Here is a 25,602-nt window from a genome sequence, read left to right as displayed (position 1 = left end):
TTGTCATGGTCATGTTTTGATAGAGGATGATGGTTTTTGAAGCAAATAATCAGGCTCCTGGGTAAACAAGGTAATAGTGCTTCATCCGCAACAGAGGTGGAGGATTCATCTACTGTAGTGCTGCTGGCTGTGACTGTCTTACTGATGACAGCAGCTTTTCACAGCCCCTCGAAACGTGCTGTGCTGTTTCATTTGTGACACTTCAAAGTACGTGATTGTGTGAAAATCCTGGAGTGAATTGTCTTTTCAAAATTTTAGATCAAAAGAGAAATGCCAGAACATCAACAGGAAATAAAACATTTTTATTGAATATCTGTGTAATATGTATGTTGTTTTAACGACAATTGGAAAACTCTACTGTGGGGAGTCACTACACAAAGTGAAACAAAATATAAACCACCTCATCAAAAATGAAGGTAAAATACGGCTAAAGTTGTCAGCTCGCGGGCCACGAGCGATATGGCAGGATAAAACACCCCAAACATTTCTACAAGATACAGAGAAAACCCACACAGAGAAACACTCAAGCAGGCAGTAAATATACACAAAGGCAACTAGGATCTTTCTACAGCATCAGATTCTAATACTTCACACAGCTTTGTCAGAAAGGTACATGTGGCTTCTTTGAGGATGAAAAATGTCATCTTGGTCACACGGCAGGTTCAGTCTCTGAGAATCATTGTACCTTACAAACCAGTTCTAGGGTGACGTTCAGTCTGGCAGTGTAGGAAGAGAAAGCATTAAGAATACCTTAACACAGTAAGTCAGTCCTGGCACTTTGAACCTGCAGCTATCCTGAATGAGTAACTGAAAGCTGGAGACCATGAAGCTCTTAGGCTGGAAAGCTGACTGTCTATTTCTTCTCTTTGGTGGGGTTTGGTCCTTAAGGATAAGATTTTTAAATATTCCAGCTTGATGCTTTGCATGTATGTGCCTGTTTCTATCAGAAAATGTCTCACTTGTGTTTTTTCTATGTTTCATGTAAAAAAGAAAGAAAATGGATCTTGCTATTCTCACTTTTGGAGGTGGGGAGAGACACAGGCTTTTATTCTCCTCCCAGTACTTGGCTGCTGCTTTTACCCTCAAAGTACTGGAAAACAGAGATGCTTGGCCATCCCTTCACTGACCTCTGAGACTGTCACACCTCTCCCAGAAGCAGAGCCTTGAGGGAGGCTGTGGAACTCCGTTTGCACTGCACAGTTCTCCGATTACATTCATCTTTGTTAGACACAGAAGACTGGCAAGAACATTAATGGATAATTCTCATGCCTCCCTCCAAAAGCAAGAGCATTTCCACATTTCTAGGGTAATTTGCATTGCTGAAAATAATGAACTCTTCAAAAGCATTATAAATATATTCACAGCTTGGAAAGATAAGCGAGGGGCCTCCCAGGACGGTACATGAGCTAGAGGTGATGCCCTGAATGACTTGATGAGATGGTACAGCAGAGGTGCCATGCTGGGGAGCTGTAAGATGACGCTACGGGAAAGCAGCAGGGGCGAGGGCGCTTGGAAACGTAGAGTATTGCACAGGGCTTGACAAAATGCTGCGTGGTCAACCCATTCACTAGAGCATCCTTGTCCCCTGCATAGCTCTCCAGTTCTACATTGGTCCGTAACAACTGGAACTGCTTGTGCTATGCGTTCCTTCGGCAGTGCAGTAGAAGGGAATGGCAGTATTATTACAATATCACTACGGAATAAATTGATTGCTATCCACTGAGAAAACTACATTTCTAAGCACACACGGCAGTCACAGTGATACACAGAGCAGTCTTTCAAGACTCTTATGGAATGACTAATAGCTTCATAATAGTGCCATTTACTACATAATAACATTTAAAACATTTAAAAACTCCTCCTGAAACGAGCATCTAGTATACAGAAGAGGTTGCTTCAGTTTTCTAGAACTTGTTCTTTGTTTTCACTTTTTTTTTAAAGGACAAATTAAAACTTAAGTATAAATAGTATATAAAAGGTCACTAGCTGTTCTCTTTTGGCTTACTTTGAAGTGCATTTAGAACTATGGCTAAATTTTGTCATCTTCTGATGGGATTACAATACTGTCCGTTTACCATGAAACTATTTTGTATAATAAACTCACACGGCTGTGTCTAAAAAATATTCTGCATTCCTTCTAATCTGAGTTAGTATCATAAAATATTTTGTTACAAAGTCTAATGTGCAAACTCATTATAATGTGAAATTGTGGATGGAATTCACAGTATGCAAATTTTGTATAAAGGTGATAATGGAGAGCTACTCTTGTTCTCATGGCAGCATTTTACTACTGCTGCATTTCCCTCTTCCCCCTCCCTGCACTTCTGCAGTGGTCTGTCTTCGTATGTTAGATGAAATTGTTGCCTGTTGTGGAACTGCTTCCTCAACTTTGAATCTAAAGCCATTTCAGTCTATTATGTGTTTGCTCTGGAATATATACAAAAAAATTATATCCTGGCTTCTGGCTACATGTCCATGAGGTCAGCCATGGAACTGCTCAGATCATGCTAAGTTGCCTGTGAAAGAAGTCTACCCAATTGGATTTGCCCCTCCAAGATTCACTGTGGACGTGAAGTGTGTTATTAGGATGGTCCTGTTGAAAGCTCAGATTTAAGTTGTCCTTTAAGATGTCAGTGTAACACTACTAGTGCCTTACAAGTTGGATTTTTTTTTTTCTGGAATGCAGACGATACAATAGTTACCCTATAATATAGTATCAGCTCTCCTATATCTCAGTCAATTTACATAATTTAAAATAGAACATCTTATTAAAAACATCTAGATATACACAGATTAGGAAACGCTTACAACATACAAATACACAAACTAGAAATAAATTCTCAGCATACTGATGTATATATACAACTGTGTGATACAATAAATAATTTCTGTCATGCTCTATCTACACATCATATTGCTTAAAAGAAGAGTAGATCTGGGGCGGGCAGTGGTGAAATGAAGCGCCTTTAAAAGGCTCTCTACATTTAAATTTGTGCAAATTAAAATGGGAATTTTAAAGTACAACTGATCTGTGTCAGGAACACATGGCTGGAAATGAAAGGACCCATATTACTGAGGTATTTACAGATACTGGCTAAAGAGCACTATGTGGGCAAATGCAGAAAGGCTTCTTCGTCTTTTTCTTTTTCTTCTTCATAATTTAATTTAATTTAATTTAATTTAACTTAATTGAATTTACTTCTTGACTGCCAGCATGGCATCTACCTCCTCCTCGGGCTGTAGGGTGTGCCACTGTGCAATGGGCCGCCGGGGGTTGGCCAGCATGTCCGACCAGTGCCGCAGCTCCGCGCCGGTGCTGTTGTAGCCCACAAAGACCTTCCCGATGGCATCGTTCTTGCCAATCTTGTCATAGTCCAAAACAGTCACAACAATTTGCACTTTCTGTAATGAGACAGAGAAAGAGCAGTGAGCACGACAGTAAGGGGAAGGCTGGCAGGGATGAATGTGGGGACAGCCAGCCACGGAGAAGTAATGAAGGGGGAAGCCTCTTACAGCTGGAATAGATTCCCCTATGAGAGGCAAATTCAAACTTTTGTTTTTGCTGCTTGTGACCCTTCCAAATAGAATCAGGTTTACCACCTCCCTGTTAGCTTGAAACTTGTCCCCTTGCATTGAATAACTTAATATGGAAATTGAGGCTGATTGCTTTTCCTTTAACAGATTAACAACTTACAAAGGCTGTGCAATTTTACACACCCTTATTTTTTAAGTAAATAAGTTAATAACTAAAGTTCAAAAATGGCTCTATGTTTGCAATGCTGTACTCTATTCTGTTAGTTGCTTTTCTGCTTAGCAACTCTTACCCATCCATCCAGTATGCCAGCCAGGTATTTTCAGATAAATTCAGAAGATGGTTAACCCTTATGGTTACTACACACACACACACACACACACACACACAAACACACGTTCTCATCTCTATGCACGTGTGTGTGCACTTGTGCACATGTATAAGCATGCCCTGGTGTCTAGGGCTCTGACACTGGCACAGCCTATGACTGAGCTCATGCTGGAGTGCCACTTCTGTAGGAATGGTGACCTCTGGCAAACAGGGTTAAACAGGTCCCACATGTTCTCTGTGAGCCCATCTGTCACAGCTCATAGACAATTTTCCATCCATTTAGGCTGGGGAACACTGGGAGGTGTTTGAGCCAACATTTATGTTTGCAGTTGTGGGGACATACACACAGTTCCTCTCTTTCAGGTCTTTAATAATTGTCAGAAGAGCACAAAAGCTATTCCTTCAGTGGAGTGGTGTTCTCCTATAACAGCACTTGAGACTTCCACTCTTATTTTACAAAACTGCAAACACTTCTCCTTATAGAGCTTTATTTTTAATGATAAGCATACGGTTCTTTTCCTGATTCCACTGTCAGTTCCCTGAATAGAAGGAAGAATGCCCTGAAACACATTTCCAGAAAAATCCTCTATTCTCTAGAATTAGGTTTTTAAATTTAAAGCTTTAAATATATCTACAATCTGGACCTCCTACTAGAATGACTAATTTCAGAGCTTGTAATAGGATTATCTTTTAGAAGTAGCACGACCAGGGTCATGAGGTTTATTTTATAAAGTCCATTTCCTTACAGGATTCCAACAGTTCAGTGAGCCAGTGAAAGAGATGAATCCAGCATGCACTTAAGTATTTATATAGTTGCTGATGACAAAAGTATACATCAAACTCAAGATTTTCTCTTCCAAGAGCACTCACGATAAAAGGCAATATTCTGAAGTAAGTATTTCTAGGTGCCAGAATTACATTGCAGTGTTGCTGTTTGCAATATACTCACTTTTAATGGTACCTCCCCAAATGAATACTTATGTTTTAGATACATGGTACATTCACAGATATAAAAAGTAAGTATGAGACTATTTTTTTGCACTACAAAAAAATGCTTGCCTTCTGTACCTAGAAGCTTGGGGATAATTATTAATTTTTTTTTTAATGTCAATCATAAGAAAAAAATGAGCACTGTAAATAAATGAAGGACCCTTTTCCTTGCTCTGAAAAGATGTAAAGAACAGCCAGCTCAGATAATTAACTTGGAGATGATTCTCCCCTCATGATCTCTGGACTAAACCTACAGAGAAATGTAAGCATCCCTTTGCCTTTGTACCACATATTAAAGGAGCAGCTGCATGGCAAAACCCAAGAGGTGCTAGTAGAAAGAACTGCCTCTCCTAATAAACATTTGGATTAGCAGTTTCCACAGTGTGATTAAGCCCTTTGGACTGAGAGGGCCTGGAGACACTGCTGCCTGCAGAGGCAGTCTGTTCTGCATGGGGCAAAACACGCGCCTCATCTGCCAGTAGCAAGAGGATTTGACTTCCCTGTGGTGTTCTCCCATTACCCTTGAAGACATCACTTTCTTCCTCTTAAGAGCCAGAACCCATAGTCACTGTAAAAGTGTTGAAAATGTTAACATTTGGCTCCTTTAAAATTACATAGATGTACTGCTACTGACCTATTTTCCCTCCATGACCTCTCTTCATTCTCCAACAGTCAAGAAACTTGTAGAACCATTATTTTTTTTGACAGTGAAAGTTTGCTTAATGACTTTTATATGAATAGCACAGGTCACAGTGATTCCTACCATAGTAAGTGTAAATAACATTTAAAATTAGTTTTTCTAATGCTGAAATCACTTCAATATCCATCATGAAGTAGTCTAAATGTAGTCTTTTATAACTAACTCAAAATACCTTGGCAAATGACCAAATTCCATACTTGCAGATGTAAAATTTGGGCTATATAGTCAAGTAGATAGCTAAAAGGTAATTCTAATAAACTTGTTAAAAAAAAAAAAAACAACAAAAAGGAAGACAAGAATTTTTAAACCTCTAAACCACAATACTTTTAAAATAAACTACATGCACCTCATAAAATGACCTTGAATTAGAAGGCAAAATGGTCAAGTACAAAAAATGCACCCCACCATGCCAAAGTTTTGATAGGGTAATTTGGAGGTAACCATTCCAGCTCCTCAATCCTATCCCTATTTGAAATCAAGATACTCACTGCCTAAACTGCCACTTGATTTGATTAATCTCTTTTTTCCTCTGGGTCTTTGATCCTTGTGGTGAAATCTTCCACATGCACACAGACCAGCTTTCATTAAAATCAAGAGAAATTAGCCCCCACTGGATTTCCCCCTTTTTGTTTCCTAGAATCCAGAGACACCTGTACATGCAGTAGGGCATGAAGACATTCTAAATGGACCAGTTGTGCATCCGAGTCACTGTGCCCATGCTTCACCTTGTCTGGTTTTATTATTTTTGTTAGTACCAAGTCAATAAAATGCAAGCTACTTGAGAGGTAGGCCTTGGCTTCTCTGCAGCCCAGTTGCTATCCAAGTCCAAGATACACAATGTAAAAACCTATACCATGCTCTATACCATGCTCTCATCTGTTTTGTCCAAACTTTGTCCAAGCAATTTAAACACATTACAACTTTTAAACTACAAGTTTAAAAGCATGGCACCTAATATATCCATAACCTCTCACAATCCACAGAAGGATGTATTCCCAGATGTTTTAAATTATGGTCATTTAAACTGGGAGGCCCCTGAAAGGACCTTTTCCCCACCCAGCTCCACCCAGAAAAGCTGTTTTATTGCTTAACATCTCCACAGTCCTGGGGCCCCGTGGCCATGTGGGGAGCCAGCATGCAGTTCTGTTCCCACATGCCTCCCGAGATGGTTAAAAAAAAGCTTCTCTCTTGAGATAAGAGACAGTTAACATCAAAAAAAGTTAATTCTCTCTCATGAGAGATGGTTTGCCTCCAAGTAGCTCAAAGATAAAAACTGATGATGAAAAAAATTGCACAATGCTTTGTCCTGGTATTTCCCACTATTACTGTAGGTGGCTTCCATCTCACTGTGCTGACTTCTGAGACCCTTAATTTTAGGTACTGAGCTCTGGGAGCAGCATCTGGACAACTGCTGGAGCTCTCCTGAGGCACATGAGAACAGGTACTGCAGTTCTGATCCCTGAGATTCTCAAATGCCTTTTTCCAAGGGACATAGGAATCACCGAAAAAGTTTTCAAAGTGTAGTGAATAATTCCTGGAAAAAGCTGTGTATGAATTAGGTGTTTTACTTTAAAGGGGTGCTGCAGTGCTTTCAAGAAACAGGACAAATAAATGCATAAGGAACACAAATATATCTGATAAAGCCAATTTATTATTTTAAATAATCTAGGGAAAATGTTATATATGGCTTTTCTTTTATCCCTACACCTTTTTTGCTGGCACATTCCTTCACTATCTCCCTGTGGATTTTTTTTTCCCCAAATCCATTTCTGTTAACAGAAAATGTCAGTTATCCATTTCTCACTGATGAATCAAAGCTTCCTAAGTACTTCACATTTTATCATTTCCCTCTTGAAGCAGTCACACTCATCTAATGTAGCACAGGGCTGGCACCTAGGTGCTAATGAAGGCATGCACATGTGATAATTAACAAGATTCCTGTTAAATATTTATAAGGGCTGAGAAATGGAATGCAGAGGAAAGACAAAACACTGTTTGACATTACCTGAATTTGCTCGAATGGTACTTCAAAGCTGAAAGACTCGTTGTAGTAGGGATTCAGAGTGTTCTTTTTAATTGTAGTCTTTTTCTTCTTCAGCCTCTTACCATTCTGCATCAGATGGATCTTCACATAGGGATCTAAGCATTCAAGAGAAGAGGCAGAGCTAAGAAGGAGGGTTCAGTATGTTTTCTACAAATTTTAATCCCATAGATGTAGGAGAAGATTAAAAAAACCCAAAACCAAACAGACAACATTCACAGCTCATATTTAAACAAGTTCTTTATTTCTACTATAGAAAAACTCCTGTAGGATTGTGAAGTGCTCCTGATGGGAAAAGGTACAAAGCATTTATTGCCTTATCTCCTTAACATCATGAAGGTGGCGTAAATTCCACCTAACTTCGTTCCACAGCTTATTAACCATCCTGCAAGCATTTCTCAGCAATGGTTCTCAGCAGGTACAGAGCCGGCATGGCCAAATGCTCTAGAACCACCTGGCAACTATTCCCATCAATCCTTGGGCAGGTGCTGCACTGTGATTTTCCTGTCCTCTGACCTCCCTGGTGAGCTGTGACTGACAGGGTCCAGCAGGGTGACAGGGTGACAGGTCCACTGCCTGGCAGGAAGGATTCTGTCCCTTCAATACCAGCCCTCTGCCTCAGGGCTGCACACAGCCAGAGTCCATGGGGGCCACGGCACTGGTATAAACTACAGCTTGGCTTTGCCATTCTTGATTCAATTCCCACTGTCATTTCAAACAGCTTCTGGTGGCAAAGGAACAGAACTCATTTGGTACCTAATCAGGTGTTCCTTGTGCGAGCAAACCTTTCCTGCACATTACAGCGCTGATGAGGTATCTCGGTGATGGTAATTTCCATGGAAGCTTTGCCTGCCTAAAAGAATAGCACTGTGGGTACTCAATCCATTACTAGAGCCATGTGGCTATATGGAGAGTGAAGTAACATTCTTCCATGGAGCTGGGAATTAGAAGTACCCTCACTGAGTTCAGCTATTTTTCTGTTTAGGCTTACCATGAAGCAACATTTGAGGCACCTCAAGCTCCTATGTTTCAACAACCTGTATGGTACTGTCACCAAAATTTGGGTAGGTACCTCTCTGGCTTTAGGCAGCTGAACTTTGACATAGATCAAGGCAAGCTTCCCTTTAATGAGCTGGTAGGAGGTATCTAAAATGCCTGCCAGATATAAGTCACCTCCAGCATAAATAAGGGAGCCTGAATAATGCAAACTATCAAAGGAGAGGGCTTCCCCTTTCCCTCCTGAGAAAAGACTGGGGCTACAGAATAAGGACAAATGAAGACTGCACTTAATATGAGCAAACCATGCTTTATGATTCTGCCATGAAATTAATTTTTGGAAGAGTAATTGCACTCTTCTACAGTCAAAATATGCCTTTTTTCTGGAAGACCTGGGTGTTCAGGACAATTAAGCTACTGGAGTCACTTGATCACAGTCTACAGCTCCTCTGAAGGAAACCTTATTTTGGTAGTAGATTCTTCAAGACAGTAGACAAGGGTATAAAAAGATCCAATGGCTGTGAGAAGGAATTAGGGCAATTCTAACTTAGGAATAGGCACATATTTTAGAAGTGAGATGGAAACAGCTGGAGTAGCATCTCCAGTGGCATACTCTCTGTCAGGGTTAAGACTCCTTCCCTCTCAAAAGACTCAAAGTTCAAACAGAAATTAAATCGGGGTAGGTTTACGCTTCAGGCAAGATGGGATTGTAAGGGTTGCTTGTGGCTGCACAATCTATGAATCAAGGAGGATCATGTGAAGAGCAAAATGCTAGCAAAAAGCCAACACAGGTCTATTTCTTTTTTAATACTGAGTTCAACATCACTGCACACAGGGTTTTGAAGATGGAAAGGAGGTGAATCTGGAATTCTTCAACATTAGCTGGTACCTGAGAAAAGCTCATCACTTTCCCTGATGCACCATGCAGAATGCAAAACTGTGCTAACTTCAAAATTATGTTTTAGGTATACCTAATACATACTAAGAAAGTTTAGTAGCCCATGAGTCAGTGGTAAATTGTTAAGAAATGAGAATGAGGTAAGATGCTGTAAAATATAATTTGAGTCACTAGACTGGAAGGCTAAACAGTACAGTTATATATTATTATTAAGGGTATTAGAATGGAATAATTTATTAAAATAAATGCAGGTGATATAAGCCAGTTCTTTGCTGATCTGTGCCTTTGCACAGACAATATACACAGGTTTGATGATTATTCATATGTCCTTAAGGAACTGTACAGCAAGATTTATAAAAGGATGCAGAAATATTCCCATATTGATAACAAAATCCATACTTTGGAGAAGAATATTTTAAAACTAGTAATCAATGTACATGAATGCTTCTACATCTGTGAGTACATTAACTTTAAATGATTTGCTTCTACTGACTTTCTATAGTTTCTATCTTCATGCTTGTATTGGAACAAAACCTGACCTACACAACTCACAGCCATGGGATAAGACCCACAAGACACATTTCTGTGGTTTCTTTCTCATGTCCTGATAAGTTTTTTCTCTTTGTCAGTCTGGGGAGTTGAGTCAGGCTCCAATGCCAGATGTTTAGAGGAAAGACCCAGTGGTGCCACTGTAGTGCAGAACTGAGTGGCAGAGGTACCAAATGAAGCACAGTATGGGGCATAACATGATAAAACAATCCAACCTTCTTTCATCTGAGGGTAGAATTGTCATGCTAATCCAAACAGAACTTAACTGAAACCATATTCCTTCTTTTCTTGTTTCACAGGAAAGTATTATATAAGTTTACTTATCACAAAGATTTAAAATCAGAACAGGGCATCCAGCTCAAGTAAGTGGGCCATTAGAGATTTTGGTTGAGTTTATCCTCATTAGATGGTATATCCACTTCCTTGTTTTTGAAATATCCTGATCCTAACTAATTCTCCCCTCTCCTCATTCTGCTGTGTCCCATACATGAGCCCCTCCACCACTGCACGATCTTGCTGTGTTCCACAGCATTAACTCCCTCAACTCCCCAGTAATCTATTTGCTTTCACTCTACACGAAAAACCTGATACCTAAGCACAGACTTCCTTGTGACTTCATGAATAAATCTCTGAAAGAGACAAATTCTCCTCCACTAAGTAACAGAAGCTGAACTGCTTGGAATCAATTAGTGGAAGAAGGGATGATAATCAAGAGAAAGCAGAACCTCTGGAAGTGCCAGTCTCCAGTGATTTTTGTGAGATAAGGTTTAGTGCTAATGGAAACGTCTTTCCTTTCTAACTTGCAACATAACCTCAGTGCTGGCCCCATTAGTCATTCTGAGTCATACTTTAACATGTAAATAGTCTCACTGAAGAACTGAGACTAGTAAGGATGACAGAACTGATATTACAGCCCTGCAATGATAAATTGCCTGTTAAATGCCTAGCCTGGTCATAAAGGGCAATGCCAATGAAAATAAGTATTTCTCTTTATGTACCCTGGATAGTTATCTCATTCCAGAGTAAATATCTATCTTTAGTTAAATAGATTGCACCCCAGAATATTAATTTCTCTCCATGGGCAGCCATTGCTGTACTTTTAGCCAGTTTGATTCCTTTCAAGTAAACAGGGATATAGAATCACATTACATCCCCAGGTATCTCTGGATGGATCACACTCATCTATCTGGAAGAAAAGATGTTGCACTCAGATGTCCCTCTGCTGAAGGAGACAAACTAGCTTTGTGTCCCTTGCTTAATAATCCATTTTAACCAGTGTATGGGACTAAATAAAATTGTGCTATTTATTCCCTAATTAACAGTCTAACCTGGAATGCTAAAAAGATGTACAGTTCACAACTAATTGTGCATTGTGGATCTCACAGTAATGTCTCAATGGTGGCTAGCTGAACTGCTTTTAAAGCATGGAGAGGACCAGCGTACACATTTTGTTTTCCTGAAGTTTGCAGTAAGATGCCAATACCTTATTTAATAAGTAATCGATATGGTACCAAGATTTCTACAGTAATCTGGACCACAAGGCACAGACATACATACATACATACACTATATATATATATATATATATATATATATATATATATATATATATATATACATACATACATACATACATACATACATATACACACACACACACACAACTGAAACTCTCTTAAAATAATGACTAGTTACAGACATGTTGTAGACAAGATGCACTTAGTTGGTTAAGAGATTTTACTAAAGAAACTCTTAAAAGGAAAAAGTACTACAACTCAAAAGAAGAAAACGGTGGCAGAAGACAATATGCCAGGAAAAGGCAGAACTTGAGAAGGACAGTTTTTTCAAGGGCTTTCAAGATGAAAAATGTTAGAGGGGCAAGTAGCTAATGAAAAATCATTTTCCACAAAGGTAGGAGAGAATTCAGCACGCAAATTTCCATTTCTGTGGATCTTTGGAAAAAAGCATCAACAGCATAGTCAGCTTGGAATGATTTTACTACAGTGGCTTATTCTGAATGCAAACAGAAGGACAATGTCCATGTTTTTTAAAATAACATGGAGGCTTCTGTAATCTAATCATAATATGAAAAGGAAAGCATCTACAAGTTGATAAATTTGAAAAACACCACAGAGATAACACTGAAATTGATTGTGTGTGCAGTTACAGCCCCAAGGCTGAGGGCAGGGGGAGCTTAATGATTTAAAGAAAAAAATCCCGCCCAGGTCTGTGCAGAGATCAGAGAAAACCCTCTACAAGCTTTGAGAAAGCCTAACATGATTAACAGGAAAAAAACATGATCCAGAACAAACCAGTCATAGATACACCTGAATAGTTTCATATGACAAAACACCGTAATAAAATGTTCTCAACTAAAATGTAGAAATGGTAAAGAACTACGGTGCCAGAACTGCCTCCAGCTGTATTTTTGTCTTCAAAATGTTCAGGATAACTGGGTGCTCATTAGCACGTGTTTTTTCCCATCAGAAGAAAATTTATGCACAATCCATGCCAAAGCTCAACATCACTGACATTTAGAGCAGAAGTGTCAGCAGACAGTGGAGTTTCCATTCCAGGAAGCAGAATGAATTCATGAAGAGCTTGGAAATTGATTCAAGAAGTAAAGAAAATGAGGTTTGGAAATGCAGCTTTACAAATAGCTGTGCAAGCAGTTAGGACAGAGGTGACATGCAGGGTGCATTGTTAGTTCCAGGCTAAAGAGCCACTCTCATCCTGCAACACAGCAGCACGGTGGAATGCCAAGGGAATACCAAGCCAGAGGCTTAGACCAGAGCTGGAGCAGGGCCCATAGTGCACCCTTAACCTGTTTCCCTTCTGTGCAAACAAGCTTCAGGTGAAGTTCTCTGGGCAGGCAGTGGGGAGAACAGCCATTTAATACAGCAAACCACCTTATTTTCTACAGAGACTGTATCTGGGATGGAGGCTGGCAGCACCGGCAGTACCTGCGTGCCTCTGGAGAGAAACAGCAGCACAGGCCAGAGCTGGGCTATGGAAAGCAGCAGGGCTCTAAGAGGAAACCAAAACAGGAAGAACTTGCTGGGAGTTCCCACAGATTTGCTGATTTTCCCAAGAACCATGGGACATGCTCCCTCTGTGGGCATATAAACCCTTCCTCCCAAGGGACAGGGACAATTCACATGATGCCTGTGGCATCCAGGCCATGAATAATTTCCCCTGACTTCTTCTCTTCTGTTCATGTTTTGACGAGAGTGAATTAAAAAACAATCTCTGAAATAATGAGTTTAGAGTGATACTGGATTTTCTCAGCTAGTATTTTTTCATATTAATGGAAAGCTTTGAATGGGAAGGAAAGCCAGAGGGGGAAAAAACAATATATGGTAGAATGACTAAGAAGAAGAACAAATACCTTCTAGACTGCATAAAAATTATAGTTTCTATTCACTGACACAAACTGTTGCACCTTCTACCTTCCTCCACAAATGAACAAATAAAGTTAGGACATTATTTTTGAAGGAGCAGCTGATGTCCCAAGAGAAATATTGGAAAACACTGTCACATTGGAAACAGTTCTCTTGGCATAAACTATATGGTTTGTAAGGTTTTTAAAATCAGATTTCCTTAAAAATAGGACTTTTAAAAAAAAGTTGATTTGCTACATAATGTCCACTCTTTAGCCAATGCTGATATTTTGTTACTCTCATCACACTTTCCAGAACCCTACCAGGCTGCATATTACTTGATGCTACTGGACAAGTCTGTATCAGTAGCCAGGACTTGAGAGGTGAGTAGCAAAAGGTTATTTGCTGTAGGTTCCTGTGCAGTGTCTATGCCAGCCCTGACCCCAGAAAAACACATTTTAAAATCCCTTTTACTAAGGGGGCTGAGGATTGAGTGGTGGAGACTGTCCCGACACCAGCCCGTAGGGTGCTGGCCATGGATGGGGTTGAGAAGCTGCATGCAGTCCAGATGGGCTTTTAGACTGGCCATGAAAGCTGTGAACAGTTTAACCCTAAAAAGCTCCTATCACACTTGCCAGTGTCTATCTGTGCCATGGAGAGATGCTCCACACCCAGTGCACACACACAAAGCACGTGCCCGTCAGGCTCCTTTGGGCACATATGGTGCAGTGGAACCAGTTAGATGACTTTGGGTTATGTATTCCATGACTGTCTTTATAAAGATGCTGTCAAACTGGGTAATTTATAAATGAAAACATTTTTAATTTCATATTCAATAATATTAGACAGATTCTCATAGGAAAATGGAGTCCAGGAATCCATTTATAGTAGGGAAGATGGGGTTGATATTTATAAAAGTAACAATAGCCTGCCTAGAATGAAGAGAGTTAAATGGAGAGTGTAGCAAAGCAGTCTCAAAATAACAGCTCTTCACTGGTGTGCAGTTCTATGAACGTCAAGTTGCTATCGAAATGCTGAATTCAGAGAACCAGGGAGCTTTGGGAAGAAGGAGGTGCTGTAAAACTGTCAGCCAGCCAACGATTCCCTCACCCAAGAATCCCAAACTGAGGCTGCTGAATGTGTAGAGCTGACAGTGGAAAGAGAAATGTTCACAGTGGCCTAAGGGCTATTCAGCCAGCCCTTGAGTGTGCAATTCCACCCACAGTGCTTCCAACTGGAACATAACAACAAATGTTACAGTGCCAGATGGGGAAAGTAGCTGAAAATGGGAGAAAAAAAAAAAAGAAGAAACAAAAGGAAAGCCAAAAGTCTTATTTAAAATCAGCACAAAATAGTGCTTATGAGTTTATGATTAAGTTTACTGCCAGAGCAAGGACAGCTGATCTGGCTGTTGTATCCAAGGGGTTCATTTCAGCACAGTTACACAGAGGCAAAACAAATAGTTTCATAAAGCACAACAAATGTGGGTTGAATGAACAGGAAAATGCACCTTGAATTTTGGCTGTGGGTAAACACAGAATACCCTTGTGGAAAAGCAACGCTACTCAACCAAGCACCTTGTAAATGTGATTACATAGAAACTACAGGCATCAAAGCAGTAAACCTTGTTCCCTTGTACCTGCACCAAAAGGGGAGGAACTGACTGCTCATGAAGCTTGAATGTAGCGAGGAGGGGGAGAGACAGCATGGCATTGTAAAATTTTAACACAGTGGAGAAGGGCACCTGCAATCCTAGATAACAAATAAAGAAATAAAAATGCATATTGCAATACCATGCTTGTATACAAGTAGGAAGAATACAACAGCAGCTAAGCTTGTATACAAACAGGAAGAATACAATGTCAGCTAAGATGAAGTAGGTATTTATATCAAATAGTGGGAATGTATTAATTTGAGCTGCTGATACAGGCAGACTCTCCAGGACAGGAATCCAGACTGGAACCAAAGCAAGCTGGCAATACCTCAGGCAGCAAATTCCAGCAGACTGCTGAGTTAGAATTTAGGTAATGCCTTTTGATGATGTAGAGAAAAAAAAAAATTAAATTGATGGCAGTGAAAATACCAGAAGATAATACATAGAGGCTTAGAGAGATTTGAAAGACTGTCCTCAAGTGAACTGGGGAGGAGGGAAGGGGGAATACACGTGGACAGGCAGAAGAGTGAAGAGAGAATCAGAAGCACAGATTACAGAACACCCCAAACAACCCAAGTTAAGAAGCAGTTCTTGTGGAATGTCTTAGCTGAAAACAACAGGAACTTGGGTACAAAATGATGTTCTGCATTGGACTGTCAGTGAGTGCCTTGAAGCCCTTGAGAGCTGGGCTGGTCTGGGGGCAGAGCTGCCCCAGCTCACTGAGGCACACGCTGCTGAGTGGAGGCCTGTTTTCGTTACTTCCCCGCTCCCAGAACCCCACCCATCATAAAGACCCCAAGCCCCCCCAAATCCTACAGCTGTGAGGCAAAATAAGTCCTAACCTCAAACTTCACTGAGAACAGACAGGCATTCCAGTATTACTGGGTAATAAAGAAAACCATGTCTGAGTGAGTGTCAGTATTCACTCCAAGGAATTCCTCAACCCCGAAATGCAGAGAAGGTCTCTTAAGAAGAAAAATTGGTCTAACTAGCATATTAGCAATTTACTGTAGCAAGAATATACATTTGTAGTCCCAACTCTCCAAGTCAACATTACCACAGAAAGGTTTTATAGCTTGACTGAATGTCAGCATGGCACTACTGTGTTGTGATTGTCTTTACATGGAAAGAAGTGAATATATCCTGCTAAGGAGTAATCTGCACTCTTCCACAGAGGGTTAGAAGCAACACACTCAAAACCAGGCAAAGTCAGTTATAAAGGCTGTCTCAGGTCAAAACCACTAACTATCATATTGCTTAACAATGAAAATTTTCTTCAAATGCAGCAAACCCAGTTATGTCCCTGTATTCCATCCATACCCTCACAGGCCAAAATAACATTAGGTGAGCTGTGAGGAGAATGAGAGGATAGAAAAAAATAGAAAAGCAAAGAAGCAGGGAGTTTTATCTACCTGTGATCGAAAGGGTAGGAAACACACCATTACCTTAGCTGTTACAAATGAGTCACCAGAAAAATGCAAGCCATTATACCACAAAATGATTCTGATGCTTTTAATAAAAATCTAGCCCTGCCACTTTGTAAACAGCTTCTTTCATACAGGTAAGCTTTCAGTCCCAGACAACGTGAAGGAGACATGTCTCTTTTTTTATTCTAATGATTAAACTAGAAATAGCACACAACTAATACTGCAGAAATGCTGCAGTAAAGAAGGAATAAAAAAAAATAGTGTTACAACATCAGTGTCTACTGGTAAAGCAGCCTGATCTGAACTCTTCACAGCTGAGAAACCAACCATAGTTTTGCTTTATCAAGATTGATATTTATTTTAAGAGCATATAAAGACTTTCAAACTACATTTAATTTATCAGTGGCTACATGAATAAAAGGATTTCATCAGCATCCAGACCTCAGTCTCAACTTGAAATAATACTCAGTACTTTTTCTACCTGCAAAGTTTATATAAATCCTAGTTCTCATTTTGTTTTCATTATTTTGCTGTTGGATTTGAGCTTCCAGGAAAAAAATATAAATGGAAGGAAGAAGGTACATGAATACAGTCTTGCTTTTAGCCTACAAAATGTACATTCAGCATTATTTGGAGAAAACAGCCAACAGCTCTCTTTCCCCTCCTATTCCTGCCTCCCAACACATCCAACGTTAAGTGAGATTTTGGGAATTCATACAGGCTATTTGTGGCACCTAATTTTAGCATGACTTAGGGGATGTAACTCTTACTGCCTCAACACACAGACCACCCATCCCACATATGAAACCTAAGGCAACACACAATACAGTTCATTTTTTGAACCTTTTTTATTACAGAGGCCACAGGAAACCTTTCCCCATTCCCCGCTCAGAGCCATGGCTAAGGACAAGCTTAGCTGATGGGCTTCCTGGCAGTGAGAATACTCCTAGAACACTGCAAGGCAAGAAATGCATCTGCTCAGGGAGTGGAAAGGGCTATTCTGGATTATGTTTTCCAGTATCTTTGGGAAAACCTGTTTTGTTTTGGATTAAATTTAACCACAGTAAGAAAAAAGAGATCAAAAGCAGATTTCATTGGGATGGGCAATATCTTCATCTTAATCCCATCATGAGAAGTTACAAGGTAGGCTAAATTTATCAGCAATTTCAACTGAGTTCAGCTAAATTACATCTGTTTTTCAAACATGACAGCTCAGTGAAAACCTATTTTTTAGAATCCCCAAACCCCCCAGGTTTTAGAAGCCTGAAGGTCAGATTTTTAACTTGAGTACTTTCAGAGGAAAGGCTGGGAGGCTGCACGCCTGCTCACATTCCTGTCGATTACACATAATGAGAAGCAGTGACCTGAAACTTAAGGCAAATTTTTACTTAGACAAGAGTAACATTGAGATTATGTTTACTGAAGAGTCATGGAAGCACTGAAGTCCTTGGAAGAACGAACTGTTTACTTTGTTTTTTAACTCCAGACAAGTTACAAGAAAGAACAAAATGAGGAGTTATTTAAGAATGAAGATTCAAGGAAAAGAACAAGCGTTCAAGGCCAACAGCATCTGCATTAGGAACACTCTGCTGCTGAGAACATTAGTCCTGCTATAAGACAAGAGGACAGACAACTTGAAAAATGGTGCCATTAGGTGAAAGGTGGAAGCATTTATAATACGACCAATAGCTCATGCCCCAAATTTTTCTTCAAATTGCCTCAGTCAGTTAATGGCACAAATGAATATTTGACTGACATGTTCACCACTGACTCTACACCACTTTAGTTCAAAAGTCAGTCAAATGTGACACAACCTTTCAGAAATCCAAGGGTACATGATAGCTCAGATACCTGCTACAAATTTCTACAGCAGATAGCCAATTTGGTACAAAAGTGGTGGAGTGTGCTTCGCTGACAAACCAGACTGAATCTGGGCAGCTCAGCATATTTCTGCCTGCTACTCCATTGAACAAGATCTTGATGCAGTCTAGTCAGTGGATCATGATCTGTAACAAAATCAAATAACCCAGGAATCCAAAAAGCATATATGAATTTCTGAAACCCTCTGGCTCTTCAGAATTGAAAGGAGGAGTATTTGAAAAGACAAGCCTGAGTCTTTGTGGTTACTAGATGAGGAAGAGGATGCTAGAGGAGGGAAACTGCTGTTTTTATTTGTAATCAATAAACAGAAATCACAGTAAAGGAAAAGTGGATGACACTACTTCCAAGCCAAGGTAGTACTCATTGTGTAAAACAGAGAACAGAAATTATTTCAGTAAAACTAAGCTCACAAAACAGTACTCTTTTCAAGCTGCACTCACCAAAGTTAGAATAGATTTTCAGAAGTATCAAGTATTTGTAGACAGGTCTGTTTTCAAAGGCACCTAGCTCCTGTTAAAAATCACTGGTATGAAAATGAAGCAATCAATTCCCCTGGAATCCCAGGCTTCAGCTTTCCTCTGGAAACTCTTATTGAACATTTCTCTGCATTAGTCAGTATCTAGGTGACAATATGCTTTTTTTTTTTTTTTTTTGCTTGTGAACAAAGACAGTCAAGACATTCACTCAGCAGCAGTAAGAAATAATTTAAATTCTTTCTCTTTACTGTAAATGCCACAAATGGCAATCAGCAAGCAGTGAAGCAGTGATATTAAACGTGTGGGTTTCAGATAGACAAAACATTCTCCTGTTAAAAATGAAGGTCACAAATGTTGTAAAGAATGAACTTAGGAGAACTGAGATTTTAAGTTTAAAAAAATAAGAGCCCCATTTAGCAAACAATAAATCTGCTTTTCTGATACTTTTAGGAGAGAAAGGGGAAGAGAGAGGGAGTGCCTCCGGTTGGCTTGCCATTAGCACAAAGGAAAACAATTGCAGGGCTTAGTGAGGATTTAGCTTTAACAAATACTTATCACAAAGTCATGTCACTGCACACTATTGTTCTGTATTTGGAATGAAATTAATTTCCAACTCCACATTAACCTTTTAGAGACCCTGCTTGGTAGAGGAATTTAATCCTTTGGATTTTGGTATGTCACCAACAAAGGCCATTTCTAAATTTGGTGTGTTTGATAAGACTATTACCTGAAGAACTTTTATTAAAGGGAAAAAAAAATCAGTTTATTAACAGGGGGTATTTCAAACCACTGAAAAGTTGAGTGTTGAATCAAATAGGCAAGAAAAAAGAAATAAAATCTAAGAAAGCCTAAGGTTTTTTCAAACACTAGCCATACACTAACATAAAAAACTTTATTGTGATGAAGTAGGTCTTTTCTAAACTTTGTGAAAAACAGGCCTTCCGATGTGACCAAGACAGACCATTCAGCTGGATAATGGGAAACAATCTGTAGCCTTACCACGAAGTCAGGGAAAAATGGTGATTTAGATAGTAGTAAAAGCAGGAATTTCAGCACATGTGGGGAAGCCTATTTTCTGGTCCTTATTAGTATTAATGCAACAACTGTCTTTGTTGGCCCCTGCAGGACTCTTTCCCTGCTGCATTCCAGAAGCTGAGAGGAGCCCTCTGGAAGTCAGACAAAATCTGCTGTCGCTACCATATTAGGAATCAAACCGAATAGCAAAAGCCTCCGGCTGAGCGGAGATAAATCAGCAGGGAACGCGTTTGCCTCCCAGCCAAATGAGTAAAGCCAAGTGATTGAGGAAACAAAGTAAATAATAATTAAAAAACAAATCCTTAGCAGTAGGAGTGACTGATTCCTTTTTACTTTTATCATGCTTCTTACTGAAGTATGGGTCCAAACCAGACTTACAGATATGAGCACACCCTGTTCCCTACATTTCTTTATTGCTGCAGAGTGAAATAAATCCAAGACACATATCAGTGATCAGCTTCAAATGTTTTTAACTCATTCTTTTTTGGCTGGAAAGACAGCATTAGACTGCAGTGGAGTTTAAATTGCTCTTGACATAAATTTTGGTTTACAGCCAATCTGATCCTTCCACCAAGATTTCCCCTAATCACAGACACAGTCACTCTTCCACTTGTGATCAGCCTTGTTGTAGTCCATAAAAAATCTCACCTGAAATACAATGTTTGCTAATGATTCAGCTCTTCCTAGAGGCAGAACAGAGGACTTGCTATTACACTTTGTATATGTGCATAGATCTATTCTGAGCATTCCTTATAAGAGAGGGGCTATAAGGTAACTAATCTATTATGGCATTGGCAGAGGGATGCAATTCCATATAAGTGTGATTGAAATCTACATATTTTGTACCTGCTGTGTGTAAATGAGGACCATATCTGCAAGGCATGCCAGTTCACAGCCTGTAAAAGGTGGGAATGTCTTACTTTGCATGGCATGGAGTCCAAACTCAACACGATGAACTGTCCTATGAAAAGATCTCTGTCTCTACTCTCTGCATTGCAGATGCTGTGAGATGGTGGATGGTCACGAGATGCAGGCATTGCAGATGCCATCCCAAAAAAGAGGAAGGACTGCTGTGCCTGTACCCACTTGCCAGCCCCACATAAAGGCTGATGTGCCATATCCCCTCCTGCTCCTCAGCAGCCCAAAGCACACCCATCCCACCTCCTCTCATGCTCACTGCAGGTTAGGAGGCGGAACAAAATCATGGTATAGGAAAGCTCGGGTTTCTATTTTGAAATCCAGAGAAGATTTGTTCTTAGTACATTATTTCACAGAAAGAAAAGAGTCTGAAGAGTTCGAAAATGTAACAAGATGGATACATTGTTAAGCCATTGTTAACTGGGGTTAAGCAACGCCAGCATTTCAGCCTTGGTAACCTTGCACGTCACTTGTGATTGTTGTCTTTGGTTGCAATGGGTAGGAAACTGTCACATACACGCATTTTTCTAATCATCAGCCATTAGGCTCCCATGGCAACCCTCCTCTCACCCAACCAAAATAAATGGGGTGGTCTCCCCACAGATCCTAGTGCAAAGCGCTGTACAAATAGTGGCAAAAATAATACTTTGCCCATGGAAATATTACCACCTCTTTTGAGAGGAAAGGTGGTTTCTGAAAGGTGGTAGGCTAACAATAAAAAAGAAGATTGCATATATTGTCTTGTATTTGTTCAGGGGAAGAAAATTGGTAGGATTCTGTTAACCAGCAGGTTGTCTTGGTAAAAATAAAAATAAGCAGTGGCTGAGGGAATGCAGAAATAAAATGGTACCCATGGCTTTCTACAGCTTTTGAGACAAGAATAAAGCTGCAGCTTCCTAATTATATAGTGCTCACCCTCTAGCATATTGATTTCATTGTTATATTTTCTCCTTTCTTGATAAGACACTGTGGTTGAATGCTGTTGTCAGCTCCTAGTGTGTTGTTTTTCTGAAAGCCTGTCTTAACTCTTCAAATATCCATGAACTATATCAACATTAGCAAATAAACACTGCGTATAACACAGCCGAAGATGCACCAGGATACTTCTATCCACCCTCAAAATCAAAGGAGGTAATGCAGAAGCTCACAGGTCATGACATCAGCCAGTGGTGTAAGACCATAAATAGGGTGTCACACCAGTAAGCATTTATCACCAGTGGGAGCCTGGAAACCAGACTCTGGGGTCTGGAAGAGCCCTCTGGCTGAAGCTAAATTCAGACTGATTCACTAAAAGGCAATGTGGTGGCACCCAGAGGATGGAATTGGATAATTCAGCCTACAATCACCTTGCTGCTAATTTGAGTTAATTTTTCTTTTTTTTAATCTGGAGTCAACAAGGAGGTTATATCCCATTTGCTCAGTTATGTTTGTGTCTGATAAGAAATGCTGGTCTGCTGGACAGAAATTTAAGGGGAATAGGGAATGCTGGGGTTTGAAGCCCCGTTCGCTTCCATTTCAAGTTATGGTTTAAGATTGGTATGTGTGCTACTGATTGAAAGGAGACAAGCAGGGTGGAGTATTTAACCAAGATCATACTTTGAATATATACTGTTCACTAGATTTTCCTTTGCAAGACAGTTACCATGTATTTTGCCATGGATATTGCTCATCTATAGAGGAGTATTGTTCAACTAAGAGATGGTGCCTAAGGAGTAACACGTTTACAGAAAAAGTTGCAGGTTGCACAGAAAAACATTGAAAAGGTGTGAAAAATAGAGCTTTCATGCTGTTAAAAATTTCTGTCAATCAACTTTTCCTCAAACCAGATAGAAGATAAACTCTGAGTCTTACTGTCACACATTTGGTACCTCAATTAGGTTTGCACAAAGGAATGGCTTAGTGTGCCTTTCAAGCTCTAAAGTGAGCTCTCTGATATAAATTTGCCTGCAACATGTTATGCAGTGCTCTGCAGCATTTCAGACTTATTTTTCCTAGCATCTCTGTCATTCTAACCATAGTAAATTCCAGGCAGGGCTCTAAGCAAAACCCAGAGAAGCTTTTCAAAGGCTCTTTATTTTCTCCTTGAATTATCAGCACTTTTTTTTCATAAACTCTTGAACTTGCCATAAACATGTCTCAGTATGTTAAAGGACTGTCCTTCACCCAACCCCTGACTGTGAAAATACAGTAGATTACAAAAAGAATTGACACATACTTAAAAAAAAACCCAAACCCCCTACACTCCAGCTTCATATGTTTTACTTTTTATAAGTAAAGAGGTGACTTTGCCAACCATTTCTAAAGGATTAAAAAGCCTGCTGTGTCATCTCATATATCTTCGTTCAGTTTCTAATGCAGCCAGAGAACACAAAAGCTGAGAGAAAACCTTTTATCATTTGCAGTTATCGACTAGGCCAGAATACAGTATTAGGAACCTCAGAAACTTTCAGCTAAAACTTCTTTGCTTTGAAGAATGACTGATCTCCTGAGTGAAGGAAAACAGTCTACCCTCAAAAAAGGTTGTTATTATTATCCAGAAACCTAACACATTGTAGGGAAAAATTGTTGGGGGCACTTTGAATGACAACCTATTTTTCTACAGCATAGCCACAACAGTCCAAACTTTTCTGGATGTTCTTAATCACCTTGTACACTAGCTTTGGAAGAGTTTTAGCTGCCTTCAATAATAGGTCTTTTGTATAAAAGGTCTTCAGCAAGGTCTTTTATTAAAAAAAAAAAAAAGTTTATCTATCAGAAGGCAAAGGCAATTTAAAGGAATTGTTACTTTAGTGAGAGTGAAAGTAAGTGTTCAGTCCTGAGGCTCTTCATCCAAGATGCAGCTGATCTTAATGTTATGGGTTTCCAGAAAAATGCAGGCAGAATCCTTTTCTCCTTACAGCCTCTTGCTCATGCATCATGGCATGAGCAAACTGTAAAGTCAGAGGTAAAGGCTGATATTCAATGCCAGAGTACTGCCCCAAACTAGGTGCCAAGACCTCTGCATAGCAATCACATAAAATCTCTTTTTAAAACCTTTCTATTTGAATATGATTCCTGGGGTCCTGGGGTGAGGTTTGCTTTTCCATCCATCTTCTTTTTCAGTATGGATCAGAATCTTGACCTTATTCAAAGGCATCAGTCTATTTACTGACCAGAGGTAACCCACTGAAGAATTCTGGCATTGATTGATAGCAAAGCCAGCAATCAGCTCCTGGAGGTATTCAGTAAGTTGAGAAGTGAGACTGCAAAATCATTGCATGCAAACTGTAAGAATATTCATTGCTGCCAACTATCGTGATTTTATCACAATCCCTGAGATACTGAGTATATTTCTTGAAGCCTTAGTTTCTCAGCATTATGTTACCATCAGGGATTTGCAGCTTGCATTTCAAATAAAAAAAACAAACTTCTCTAACTCTCATGGCTAGAAATAAAAGTCTGAAAGCATTGAATCCAAAGCTTCAAATCAGAAGTGAATTAATATATTTAAAGTATATTAATTTTAAAGTCAAGAGCAAAAATCTGGGAACCTAGGTTTGGCAATGTCACGATCTCTTTTTTACAAACAGCATGCTCTACAACTGGACTGCTTGTGACCTTTTCCTTATGTATTATTTCCCATTGCAACCATCATCAGCTTGCAGTGATAAAAACTTTAAAAGCATAATTGAGAAGGGCTTTTACTTGTAGTTTTGCTTGACATTTTTCCCAGGGAATTTTCAGAACTGAGTGAAATCAGAATCAATGAAAATAAAGCCTTCAGAAAATTCATGGCGTCCTCCTTGGATCACTCATATACTGAACTGAGGAAAACATCAGAACAGACACAGAAACCCAACCAGAACTGTACTGGTTGACTCTGTCAGGTCAGCATGAACTCACTCAGGTTGCCACCATTTTGGTAAATATTTTTCTAGCTACTGCAATCTGTATTACACAGTTTTTACTGTTGGGAGATTTATCACTAAATTTTCTATAGCCCTCTTCCAGCTCTAAGTGCAATAGAAAGCTCTTTTCTCCAGTATTATTTAGGTTTGCTCCTGGAGAGAAAATAAAGCAATTTAGAAGACTAATCAGGCAAAAGTAGAATTTTGAAGTGCTGGACACAAAAAACTCTCCCTGCAGTTTCCACAGCAAAACAGCTGTGCCACATAATTCTCAGATGCTGCTTGTCTATTTTGTTTTAGTGTTGTTGAAAAATCAACCTCTGAACTCAGGCAAGTGTGAAAGAAGGGTGGCAAGCAAAGGGAACGGACACGAGACAGCACTGACTCAGAGCAGGACTGGGGCTCCTCCAGCAGGTGGTCTCATGGAGTCATGAGGTGAGCAGCACCTGGTTGTGCTCTTCCTGTGGATCACTCAGGAAGATTCTGTCCTTCTCTGCTGTTTAGAAAGGGACATGGGGAAGAAGAACAGGTAAAGCTTTGACTGCAGCTTAACTATTATCCCAAAGATTCCTGACTAATCCGGTACTCCTCATGCAGATGTGCAGCACCTGCGAAAAATCTGCATTTTTTTCATGCTGAACTATAAACACCAGGTTTCTTGCCCTGTTTTGTTAATGTGGATGAACTACTTGGATCACATTCATCATGTTTCTCCTGCCTTCTCTTTATGTTCTAACTGTAGAAGGTAACTAGCCTGTTACCATACCTGTATATTATACAATATAAACAGACCTGTTTATAGTGTGCTCTACAAGATTGAAACAATCTCTTTAAGAGGGACTTTCAGGGAGCAGTAAATGTCCAGATCATCATTTTATCGAATTGATTCATAGCACAGGACATTTAAA

The 25,602-nt window shown here is 39.7% G+C and overlaps 1 protein-coding gene across 6 annotated transcripts in view; it reads right to left on the bottom strand.

The window, feature by feature from the left end:
- Positions 1 to 281: 281 nt before the first annotated feature.
- Positions 282 to 25,602, bottom strand: part of SYT1 (synaptotagmin 1) — a 330,932-nt gene continuing 305,611 nt past the window's right edge. For all 6 annotated transcript variants that reach the window (XM_038153158.1, XM_038153157.1, XM_038153156.1 and 3 more), the window contains 2 exons: positions 7,558 to 7,691; positions 282 to 3,402 (listed from right to left, as the gene is read on the bottom strand). In XM_038153158.1, the coding sequence (XP_038009086.1) occupies positions 3,196 to 3,402; positions 7,558 to 7,691 (341 nt within the window). In that variant the 3' untranslated portion in view covers positions 282 to 3,195. The remainder of the gene's footprint in view (positions 3,403 to 7,557; positions 7,692 to 25,602) is intronic.

This window comes from Motacilla alba, chromosome 1A (genome assembly GCF_015832195.1).
Source record: "Motacilla alba alba isolate MOTALB_02 chromosome 1A, Motacilla_alba_V1.0_pri, whole genome shotgun sequence".
Lineage (NCBI taxonomy): Eukaryota > Metazoa > Chordata > Aves > Passeriformes > Motacillidae > Motacilla > Motacilla alba.
The sequence above is the reverse complement of the archived record's forward strand: the minus strand, read 5'-3'. Positions and strand labels throughout refer to the sequence as shown.